Here is a 12,921-nt window from a genome sequence, read left to right on the forward strand (position 1 = left end):
CATCCTCCAGACCAAAGTTCCCTCAGAGAGGGGCTCAAAGACCCAAAGAAGAGGTCAGCTGACCCACCTGTTCACACTGTAGACCCGGGGCCATGTTTGCCCTGCAAGAACTTAAGAACTGTCTATTTGACTTCCTCAGAAAATGTCTTTTGTTTAAACTATTACAAGTTTTTGACAGAAAATTTATGCTATCCAGAAAGACAGAAATTGCCTCCTCCACAAACAAGCAAACAAACAAACAACACACCATCGAATCTTATCATCTAGAGAAAACCATCACTGAGATTCTGATGAACATTATGTTCAAAGGTCTTCCTAGATGTATGTACATGAATGGTATTTGAAAGATATCATTTTGATACATAGAGCTAAATGGCAAATGCTGTTTCACAGCCTGTCTTTTTTACTCAGCAATAACTTGTGTGTTCCTTTCATGCCAATGAATGCAGATATACATCATGCCTTTTAATCACCGAAGAGCATACCATTCTATGGGTGGATCGCAGTTTATTTAATCAGTCTTTCAGTGATGATCCTTTATGCTCAGCTTTTATAGACAGTGTTTCAGTAATTACTCTTATGTACACCTTGCACCTCCGATATACACCTCTTTTCCAGTCTCCTTCCTGAAGTGGTGGTACTTAACAAATGCACACTTAACATTTTGGCACCTGTTGTCAAATTGCGTTTCTCCTTAAATATCTTCCCAACCATCTCTTCCTCCCCTTCCTCCTACCAAGCCCTACTGACTGGTTTTTCAGCTTCCCATCTCTTGCCTCTTCAATGTCAAGAGTACCTTGCCTAATGGTCCGTTCCATTCATGTCAATCACCCATTTTGGTGACACCCCACTGCCCACAGGATAAGCCCAAACTCTTCCTCTTGACAGTCACTGCCCTTCATGATTAGACCCCACCTTTCTAGACTCATTTCCCACTGTTATCCGCTGCTTTTTCTTGTTTTCTGATACATAGCTGTGTTCCTCTTTTGTATAAAAGCCTCTCTCCTTTTAATCTCTTTAGGACAGGGTCTGCTGCAGCCTTGTGTCCCCCAAAGGACAGTCATTGCAATTTCCTTTTCCAGAATTCATCATGGTCTAGGATGACTTATTTGGGTGACTCAATAATGCCTGTCTCCTCCACTAGACTGTACTTTCCTTGAAATCAGAGACTCCCTCCATGATCTCATCTACTCTCCAGTCTTCCTCCCTGGCCTCTCCCCTGAGCTTCCAGCTTGCATTCCAGCTCTCTCCTCCATACCTTCATGTGGATGACTAATAGGCATCCCGTACATAAGGTCAAATTCTCAACACCTATTGCTGTAGTTTTTCCATCTTTCTGTAGTCTTCCCATCTGTGTTAATGGTAACTCCGTTCTTCCAATTGCTCAGGGGGAAATCCAGAATTTGACTATTTCTTAACGCCCACCCCATTGCCATTGACCTCGACCAAGCCACCGTCATTTCTCTCCTGGATTTCTGCAATAGCCTCCAAACTGCCACGTGCCCACTGTGACCTCATCTCCATTGCTTGGGTGTGTTTGTGAAATCTTCAAGCACAGTGGCCAGATCTCACCTGTACCAATGTCTATAATTTTTGATGAACAAGGAATAATCAATAACTACTTCTCCATTGAGTGGCTGGTCCAGGGAAAATGCCCATTTGGCCTACCTGAGACACAATAGGAGGCAAGTAAAGGAAGTGTCGATTAGAAGGCTATTGCTTTGGGTCATGATTGGGGCTCAGTTCTGCTTGAGAACCTCTGAGAGACTGTATAGAGCATACCTACACATTGGAGGTGTTCCCTCCCAGGGACGAGGAACCTAGGAGGTTTATTTACCAATGCCAGCCTCTCACTAGTTGAAAGTTGCTCCTGTGGACATTAAGTCTTTAGCACTTCTGGCTTGCCCTGTAGGTGGACTGAGTTCTCTCTTGAAGCCAGAGAAAGTCCAGAGGATGAAAGAAGTGGGAAGATCAGGATATGTGGTAAACGTCCACCAAAGCCGCAGGTATATATATTCTGGGTGGGCCAAGAGTGTGGGCAGGGCACCTCTAAATGTGCTATATTGGGCATTACTTGTAGAGAACCTGGGCCAGGTATTCATTAGGCACTTCAATGTTTGTTGAACAAAGAAGACAGAGCGTCCTTGTATCAGGATCACAAGATTTGTACACCCACACAAGCACACACCTATGCACACACCCATGCACACACCCATGCACACACAGTTGGATGCAGACTCTGGCTTTGCCACTTCCCAGCTGTGTGGATTTTGGACATGTTCGTGTCACTATGACATCTCTGTTTCCTTGCCTGTGAAATACCAGCAGTGTAGCACTTTCCCAGGGTTGCTGCAGGCTTCAGTGGCAAGTGTGTGGTTAGGTGTGGAGCACAGGACCTGCCACAACAGGAACACAGCAGTTGTGGCTGCTTTAGACCACTTTGGGTTGCTTCATCCTTCTTCCGAAGTCAGGAACTAACGGCAAAATGGGCAGACAGGACCAGTTGCAGCTGGCAACCAGTTCTGAGGTAGGCAGGACCATGTAGAGGCAAAAAAATGAAAGTCCCACAAAATCCCCTCCCCCCCCACCCCGCCACCAATCAGGATGTCAAAAAGTGAGATTTCTTTGGCTTTGCTCTTCTGGCATTTGCTAATATGCCTTTAAAAAATATCTATATTTTCCCCTTAAAGATTGGTATGGAAATGCATTGAGTGGCTGTCATTTTATGTTATAAGCATCTTGGAATCTCTAATGTGATCCCAAAATGAGGGGTTTTACAAATTCTCGGAAGGAACAAAGCTATCAGTAGTTTCAGTAATAGTCATTATTTTGATTGTCAGCCTAAATCTGTCTCTGGTTCTCAAAGGCCAGTCAAATAACCAGGCATTGGTCAACCCTCTGTGCTAATGGTGGGTACTGATGGCAGACAGGCAATGGGGGCAGTAAGTCAAGGTTCTTCCCTCTCTCTGGATTCTTCCACAGCCACTCGCTGGGAATCATGAATCATAACATCACTTAACTTCGGTTTCTCATGTATGGGTTTAGAAAAGTATGTCTTTTGTCTTCTCTTTAAAACATAACTCTACTTAAAGCCTAAGCACTAATATGGTGAAGTAAATTAGAGTGAAAGCATACTCAACTCTCTGTTACTCTCAACAATGAACCTGAATTGTTGAAAACAAAGTTCATGACCAAATCTCAACCTAACACTTCCTGCATCTCATTTGTGATGCTTAGTAGGATCTATAAAATCAATAGTAATCAGAGCCACAGTTACCAGTGATGGGCTCTCGGCTAAGTACCTCTTTCTGTTCTGTTTTCTTCTTCTTCTTCTCCTTCTTCTTCTTCTTCTTCTTCTTCTTCTTCTTCTTCTTCTTCTTCTTCTTCTTCTTCTTCTTCTTCTTTATTTCTCACATTAACTCTCTGAGTTGGATATTGTTTCCATTTTAGAGCTATGAGTTTAGGTAACTTTCCCAGTAACCCAGCCAGTACATATGGAATCAGCATACAAAAGTATGCTGCCTTCACGACTATTCTGTCCATAAGAAAACCTCTGTAATTGTGTTCAGTCTGAGCTGTGAGCTCACCTTATTAAGAGCAATGACAGAAGGAGAGCAATTTGTGTACCCTGTGCTAAGGACTCTACAGACATTCTTTCACGTAAATCTACAAACCAAGGTAGGTGCTATTGTACACCCATTTAACAGAAGAAGAAACTGAATATTGGGAAAATGAAATGATTTCCCCACATTCACACGTCTAATAAACAGTACAGTCAAGACCTAATGTCAGAGTTGTCTTTCTCCAAAGCATTTGCAGTTAACCAGAAGGATATACTGGCTTCCTTGAAGGCCAGCCTGCAGTCTTTTGGCACTGGGCATGCTTCTACTCGTGCCCACCATTTTGCACACGTCCCTTCACACTTCGTCCCTATCATCCTGCTGCTCTGCCCACAGTCGCCTGGGCACAGGGCCAACGCTTGACTCGGGCAGTGTTCCCTGGGTGGCCAGTGGCCCACGGGTGATCTTATGGGTACCCAGTGGGGGCGCCCAGGCCTGGAGAGTAGTTGAATCAAATCCTTCATGTCAGTCCTAAAGCAGGACCCCTAGGGAGAAGGCAGTGACCCACGCCCTGAGGAGAAGCCAAGAACAGATGACTCTGAGAGGAAGCAGAAGCCACATGTGAGAGAAGTCAGCTGCTGCGAGGAGGAAGAAACTGGCGGAAAGATCCTTGAAAGTGGAGTAGGGGAATAATGATGAGAGCTACAATTTAAGAAGATAGGACTATGTACCAGGTCCTATGCTACATGTTCTACATGCATTTTCTCAACTACTTTTCACAAGGCCGCTAGGAAGTAGGTCCTCTTGGTTTTGCTGCTATATCACACTGACTCCTGCAGGTGCTTGAGCAAGCCTACCCTGGGTCAAATCCCACTCTGGCACTCTTCCATGCTGTGGCCTGGAGCTAGCTGCTTGACCTCGGGGAATCTGAAGGGCCCGTTCTGGGACATGAGCCATGTGAAGATTAAATAAGATGTAGTGTGTGAAGCTGGCGGCCCAGTGCCTCAGCACATAGAAGTCTTCAATAAATGTCAGTTGTTGTTGTTGTTGTTGCTATTGTTAATAGCCTGGCCACCTGGTAGCTCCGAGGCGGGAGGATTCCAGACTGAAAACATTCTGATGTGACAACCAACCCACACCCACAGGCTGTAGGACAGGAATAAAAGGGCATGCCTTTTCTGGTGAGAATGCCCAAGGGAGGGAGAAGGCCTCTTTGAACACCATTCCCCTTCTCTCTGTGGTTCATGGGATGTTGTTGATTCTACTGGTCAAACTTGACGATGGAAGTAAAAGAGCTAGACAACAGAGTTCTTGTTCCTCCCCTGGAGGCGGTGAGAAATCCATCCTCCCTGAGCCCTGAAGCTGCTGTCCCCGAAACACACAAAAGTTCCGTGCACCAAGAGGTTAGAGTGAAGCAATGGCTTCCAGCTCAGCATCAAGGAACGTCTCACCCCCAGAGCCCCCGACGCCTTGCCTGGAATCTGGGATTCTGGCAAGCGACGCAGTAGGCTTTTGGAATCTGGAGTCCTGCAGCCTGCTAAACATCAGGATTAGTTGTGCTGTGCTGGCTAAAGAACCCATGGGGGGCCTCCTTCTGGGCCATATGCACTGGCGGAGGTGAGGCCCACAAAAAGGAGTAGGTGCTACAAATTAACATGGGTAGGAGGAAGGGGAAGTGGGACTCAGTGATTTGTCAGCCTCCTCCTGATGGAGCCACCATATGATTGCTGGGCGCTGCCTTACTCAGCTTCCTATGATCAACTTCTGTGACCCTACTGTGTGCCTGGTCCTGTTACGTGCTTGAGACGATGTTAGACCTTGAAATAGGACACTGATAAAGGCAGACAAGATCCAGCCCAGATTTGCCTCTTCTGTGAAATATTTTGGGTATTCCCAAACCACAGGAATGTGACAAGGACAATAGTAGCTAACATTTATGAAATGCTTGCTATGTGCCATGCATGTTCTAACTACTTTGTATATATTATTTTATTTCATTTTGGTCCTCACAGTGGTGATAGGTACTATTATTAGCCCCATTTTATAGGAAGAAAAATTGAGTCATAATAATCATAGAACTTCACCCAAGGTCAGCTAACTATTAAATGGTGGGGGCAGGATATAGACCCTAGTAGTGGCAAATCCTACCTCCTCTGGGTATTTTGTGTGCTCTGAACTCACTGCAGTGACTGTAGCAATTGGTCACATTTCCATGGGCATGTTTACTGTCTCACCAACCAGCCCATATGCCCCCTGCCCTCTGGGATCAAGGAACAGGCCCACTCCCTAGAGCCCTGCATAACCAGGACACTCGATAAATATGTGTGGGTTGATTCCTTTTTTGAGATGTTTTAGGGATGTGTCCAAATCCCCAAGCACCTTCAAAATGTTGGATTTCCAGACAGAGGTGCAGATGGAAGGGGAGAAAAGAGGTTCCTTGGTGTAATTTTGTTAGTTTATTGTATTATAAAGAACTTCATCATTTAAAAATTTACTGTATCCCATAAATCAGATCACACTGAAAGCTGTCTTACCAAAATGAAAAAAAAAGTGTTCTAACAGAAGGCATTTCTTGCAGTAGACATGTCTCTATGTCTGCATACACAAACAGTACGTAGCTGAGAAGACATTCAACTCTGGAAAACTCCATTCTCTCCAACAAGGAGAAAATAAATTATATATGACTAATACATACATACACACATAAATCATAAGTGATAATAGAGAAATTATAAAACCAGGTAGGTTTTAATAATATGTAAATAATAAGGAAGGAAGGAAGGAAGAAAGGAAGGAAGGAAATTTTAAAGTACATACTAACCAGCATAGGAAGTAGAAATGTTCTGGAGAATACTGGCCTGGGCTAAACCATGCTGCATATTCTGTTTGTCCAATTTACGTTGAAATCTTTCACTGGCTAGCCACAAGATCTTGGGCAAGTTAACTTTTTGGGCCTCTTTCAGTTTTCTGAGCCACTAAATAAGCAGTGGGCACATCTGTACAATGCACTTCATAAGATGACCTCACTATTTTATAGGATGAAGCAGTAGAGATCAAGAACATGGACTCTGAATGGTTTTTTATTAGCTATTCAATATTGTGGAAGTTACTCATCTATTCTGTGCCTCAGTTTCCTCATACATAAAATGTGGATTACCAACAGGTTACATCATAAAGTTGTTGTGAAGATCAAATAAACTAATACATGTAAGGTATTCACAACAGCAGTAGATCCAGATGCTTAACACATGTTAGCTATCATAACATCACACCAAATGTAAAAAAGGTGAGAAAATTTCAAGTGTTCCATTGTGGACTGAAGATGAAGGACATCTATTAACTAATCCATGTGCCCTTCAAGGAGAACAACAATCATTTTTCTGTTGACATTAGGCACATCCTTCTCTAGTCCAAGGCTAAGTTTGTTGTCTACTCCTGAAGATGGCAGTGCATCTATTCAATGGGTTTTCTGAGGTACCAGCATCATGCTAAAGAGTAACTCATTCTATCCTCACAAAAAAATACCATGAAATGAACATTATAAATAATCCCCATTTTACAGATCAGGAAATTGAGAGTCCAAGGGATTAAACGACTTCCCAAGAAAGAGAAGTGGCAGAAGAAGTCTGAAATCCAACTGTATTTCTGAGTCTACCTTTTTTTTTTTTTTTTTTTTTTTTTTTAATGTAGAGACTTATGTACTTAGCTGAGCCTTAAGGGATGCAAATATTTCTATTTAGGAGACAATTCCACTTTCTTAGATCCTTTAGAAAATAACATTGTAGTTTTCTAAGTATAAAGAAACCAAGGATTATTATACCATCTCTGGGGGCCTACCCCTCCAAAAAACACCAAAGTCCATAACTAGTTGGGATTTCAGGAGGGGATGTTCCTCCAGACTCTTCTACATGCTTCCTCCAGGATGACTGTAGGCAGCTCAGAAGGTAATGCTGGCCTGGTCAGGGCTCCAGCCTCTCTGGGCTCCCATCCTCCTGACCTTGTATAAGTGGTAGATGTCTGGGCATTTATTTGCCTATCCACCAGCCCATTCTTCTTTTGGTAATAACTCCTAGACTTTTCCTCTGGATAACTACTCCCCTTACCACCCCCCCCCCCCACTTTGCTCCCAGGCTTTGCGGTTTGGATAGAAGGAACAATTGCCTCCCAGTTGCAAAGTGAATTACATGACCTAAGCCTGATGAAATAGCAAATTTCACTTTCCTGGCCACAGAAATTTATAAATGGGCATGTAGCCTAAGCCAGAGCTTTGAAGATTAGCCTGGGGACACTTGTTCTACCTTTTCTTTCAATCCCTATTGGGCTTGCTAATTCAAGGCACATCTCTAGAATTTCTAGAGCCTGTTTTCCCCACCACAAAGAGAGTAGCTGCCTGAGAATGAAGTCAACAAAAAAAGAGCAAAGATAGAGATACAGATTTCTTACAACACTGTTTGAGCACCTAGATACACCCATGCCTGAAGCCGTAACTCTGAGCTAATAAACTCTCTTTTTACTTAGGCAGATTTGAACTAGATTTCTTTAAAAATTCTAATCAGTAAATAGCTATTGGATACACAGAGTTCATTATATGTATTTATGAATGTCAGGCTTTGTGCTAGGAGCTGGAAACACAGAGATAAATTAGACATAGTGCTTGCCTTCAAGAAGCCCATTCTTTAGTGGCAGAAACAGTTATACAAAGATACAATTAGAGCACAGTGGAATAAGTGCCATAATATGGGCGTGTATGGAAATACAGAGAAGAAAACGCATTCTCCTACCATGAGAGAGTTTTAGAAGCATCCACAAAGGAGAGATGACAGGGGGAAGAATTTGAAGGATGCTTTCATGTTGAGTTTGGTCTAGAAGAGAGGAGAGCAATAGTTTATGCAAAGTCATAGAAGAATGAAATGGTAGATAACAGTGAATAGTTGAATGTATCAAAAGCACAGGGTGAGTTGAAGAGGACTCACATGGGTGCTTCATGTATTTTGGCAAAACCTGAAGACATTGTTGGCCAGCTGGCAAACAGTAAAAGGATTCACATACAGTTCAGGAGCTGACTACTACTATAACACAAGATGACTGAACATTGACATAAGGTACTACCGGCTTCATAATTTGTTGAGCTCAGTGCACAATGCAAATGTGAATCTCCTCATTTGAAAATTATTAAGAATTTCAAGATGGCCAAAGGAGGGCATTAAAGCAAACGTGGAGCCTTTTAGAGTACAGGGCCCTAGGCAACTGCACAGGGTACAGGCCCAGGAAGCTGGTCCTGACATAGGGGTAGGAAGGGGCCTGCCTCTGATTTGTCATGTGGCCCGGGCCTACTTCCCACCAACACTTTAATCATTGCAAAATCCAGACTCCCATCTGTGTGATGTGAACATGGAGAATCAGGGCAAGGTTAGCCCAGATGGAGAATTCTGACATTTTGTTGCTGGGCTGAATTTTCTCCTTCTACCGTTAAGTTCTGTTGCACAGCCAGCCAGAAACTTCTTTCTGCCTTGACAAAACTCTTCTCCCCTCCACCAGCCCCTAAAGCTGGCCCCAAGAGCACTGCAGGTAAGCGAGTCTATCGAGTCACATGGCTAGGCACTTAGGCATCAAATTAGTGGGAGAACAGCTTTTCAGAGGACAGAACGGTAAGGGATGGAGGCCACCTGGGACTGGAGTCAGCTCTTAGGCATACATGAGATAGAAATTCTCAGACTGTACCCAATGACAAAATTATTAATACATAAATGTTTATAGTCTTTGCTCTTTTCCTCCTACTAAGAAGAATTCTCCTTCTGCTCTTCAACTTCTCTTCTTCCACCCTCTAGGGATATTTCCATTTGCCAGCCAATTCTTGGTTTTTGGGATATAGAACAAAGGCAATAGGTAGAGAGAGACATGACTTCTTGCCAGTGTAAAGTGAGGGGCCTTTCATGGGGAGGATTAAAAATATATGAAGCCAAAGGGAAGTGAGAGAGGGGGGAAAAAGGGAAGAGGCCAAGAAAATTCAGCTTTAAAGGAGTTTGTGGATAGGAATTGAGAATAAGGTTGTAAGAGAATGTGGATAAAGATTGGGATGTGAGCGATACTGAGAGCCAGAGAAATGAAGAAAGGGAATATCAGGAAATACTGCTGAGGGTCATAATTTGAATTTCATTTTGATGAGATGATACTATTTGAGAGAAAACATTAAAGACTGAAATTGCTTATAATTACTTTTATCTAATGTTGTGCTGGGTTATGTGGGATCTGAGTTATACTTGTGTTACATTGGAATCCTATGAGATGTTAACAGATATTATATATACACACAGAGACATACATATACGCACACCAAATGGTTCCACTAGCAAATACATTTGTGAAATTCTGTATCCTAAATCCTCCATTCAGAGAATCCCATCAGCATATTAAAGGCTCTAAGAAGTCCTGCCGCACAGAAATCTGTTCAAAACTGCTTAACCCATGCTTCCTGAACTTACTTTATTGTATGCCACAAAATATGTTTTATTATTTTGAATAAATGCTGACCTACTGTCTCAAGATGTTAGGGAAGACTTCACAAAGTATGTTATTTTTTTAAAGATTTATTTATTTTGGAGAGAGGGAAATAGAGAATTGGGGGAGGGGCAGAGGGAGCGAGAGAATCCCAAGCAGACTCCCCAGTGAGAGGGGAGCCTGATGCGGGGCTCAATCTCACTACCCTGAGATCATGATCTGAGCTAAAACCAAGAGTCAGAAGCTTAACTGACTGAGCCACACAGGTGCCCCACAAAGTATGTTATTTTAACTGGTATTTTAAAGAATGGAGAAGGTGCAAGGTAGCCAGCTCAGTATATACAAAGTCATGAGGACTGAAATATTTTTTAAAAAAGAAGATTCAAGATTGGTGTGGAGTTCCCTAGGGTTTAAAAGTAGAAAGAAAGACTCTGCTACACATTTTCATCTAACCAGGGAGAAAGCATCCCCACCTTGTCTCCATGAGTGCTCTTTTAAGTGATTGCTGGGGTGATGCAGCTGTAGGGACAAGTGGCCGCTCACCTGTTCTGAACCATGCTCATGGCCATCCAGTCTCCAGGATACACATTTTTCCCAATGAGGTCCTTGAACATGATGAATGTCTCCATCAAGAAGTCCTGAAATAGTAAAGCAAAACACACCTGTCATCTTGTTTCATAGGAACTGACTGGAAGGACCCAGATCTTATTGGCTGTTTAAAGTTTTTCTTTATTATTTATTTTTAGAGGGGCAGAAAGGGAAAGGGCATTTATTAAATAAATCCAATGGAACCAATAGCGGTGGATTTTTAAACGGAAGCTTCATGTTGGTTACCAGGAGACTGTTTCACAAATACAAGTGGAATGTGACTACGGGATGTGAAAACACTCTCAAAAAAAAGCACTAGTAATTCTGTCTCTGGGAGGAAAGAAGTAAATGCATTTATTGATGTCACATTTTTATAACCATCTTCTCAAATATGTATTTAAGAAGGAAATATTCTACGCTTTGTGACAGCATCTCGGGTCATGTAGCAAACAGTTATTAGCATGACCACCTAATTAGCAGTACTGTAAACACAGCTAGTTCATATATAACAGACACATCATGGGTAGATTAGAGGAAACACAACCTCTCATTCGAAGAGGTTGAGAGTGGACCTCAACACACTCCAGCAGATACTGCAGCAGACCAAGCTTGTGCTCCATCTTTGGAGACTGCAAATTCAAGACAAATCCAGACAACCAAGACCAGGATCCCTGGCACATGGATGCTCCTGAGCTGGAAGAAGCAAAATCATACTCTGTCTGCTTTCAGGAAAAGTTAAAATCCATAGGAAACCCATTCAGAGCTCTTTCCTTAAGCTAGTGGTTTTCAAATTATTTTAATAGCATAATTCTTTGTCCAAAGAAAATACCACTCAGAACCAAATATATAAAATAGGTAAAAATAGAATAGCTGTGTTTGATGTGTGTGTGTGTGTGTGTGTGTGTGTGTGTGTGTGTGTGTGTGTGTGTTTATGGTAGAGGATGGGAGGAATATAATTTTAAAATCACTACTTTAAGATAAACTGCAAAATTCTAGAAATGAGATTGGTTCCTTTTCAGCAATCTTTGCTTCTGGGGAAAATTACCCCAATGCTTTAAGTCCCAATTTCCACATCAGCAGAATGGGGATAACATCTAATGCAAAGAGTTACTATGAAAGTTAAGTGCACACTGTCTAAAAGATGCTCAGCACAGAGCCTGGACCACTGTAAATCTCATTAAGTGCTGGATCATGACAATGGCGAGTATTGTTACTCACCCTTGATATCACCTGGGGAAATGCAGGTATCATCACAGGCTCCTTCCCTTCAAATGGGAACAGAGAAGGCCTCCAGCTCATAGATGGAAACCCTAGCTTCTGAATGAGAAGCTATAGCATGCTCTAAGGATTAGGAGAGAAGTTCAAATCCTACTCTGCCACATACTTGCTATGTGGCCTTGAGCAAGCAGATTATAGACTTGTAAAATGTGACCACTAATCCCTAGGTCATACTGTTGTGAGAATTAGCAACAGAGTATATATGTTCAATAAGTGAGAATTCCTTTTACTATCTTCTCACCTTTCCTTCCACTGAGGATCAAAAATTAGAAATCTAATCTTTCTATTTCCATGCTCCATGACATAGATAACATAGGGAAAAAACCTGGGTTATTTGGCTTTCCTTTTGTTTTATTTTTTGTGTATCCAGAAAAAGGTTACATTTCTTGCCAATGCTGATCCAGTGAGGAGACCATCTCTCTGCTGAATGGCTGAAAGAGTAGGACATTGGCTTCCTAATAATTCCCCTTTTTATGGGCCACTCTCTGAGACTGGGCCAATTTTAGTTCCCTTGGCCACTCCAAGGAGAGCTGAAAGTGAGCCTCTGCAGCAGAATTCCTGATTCTAGTAGTAGTAAGGAGACAATGACGGAGGTGACCCTGTTGAGGGCAAAGGGACTGCTAGACCCCCAGGACAGCCTGGGCTGGGCTTTATGTTGATAAGTCATCTGCTACAGAGCTAGGCCACGTGCAGACTGTTCTGTAACAAATGAGTCCTGAGGGGCTAGAAGAGCAAGGGGGCTCAAAGGCCAACTTCCTCCATATATTTGTGATCATAATAGAGAAATAACTACCTTTTACTGGGCACTTAATATGTGAGAGCTACTATGCTCTCATTAACCCCTTCCATAACACTATGACATAAATAATTTATCCCCACTTTCCACATGGGGAAACTGGGCCTTAAGAGAGGTAACTTTCCCATGATCGCATAGCTCTCCAGTGACAAATCCTGGTGCAAATCCTAGATTGTGTGATTTTATTACTCATGGTCTTAA

General features: G+C 42.5%; 1 protein-coding gene across 1 annotated transcript in view; it reads right to left on the bottom strand.

The window, feature by feature from the left end:
• DOCK2 (dedicator of cytokinesis 2) overlaps positions 1–12,921 on the bottom strand; it is a 407,160-nt gene that overhangs the window by 76,774 nt on the left and 317,465 nt on the right. The window contains exon 29 of the mRNA XM_027605817.2: positions 10,602–10,696. Within this exon, the coding sequence (XP_027461618.1) occupies positions 10,602–10,696 (95 nt within the window). The remainder of the gene's footprint in view (positions 1–10,601; positions 10,697–12,921) is intronic.

This window comes from Zalophus californianus, chromosome 5 (assembly GCF_009762305.2).
Source record: "Zalophus californianus isolate mZalCal1 chromosome 5, mZalCal1.pri.v2, whole genome shotgun sequence".
Taxonomy (NCBI): domain Eukaryota; kingdom Metazoa; phylum Chordata; class Mammalia; order Carnivora; family Otariidae; genus Zalophus; species Zalophus californianus.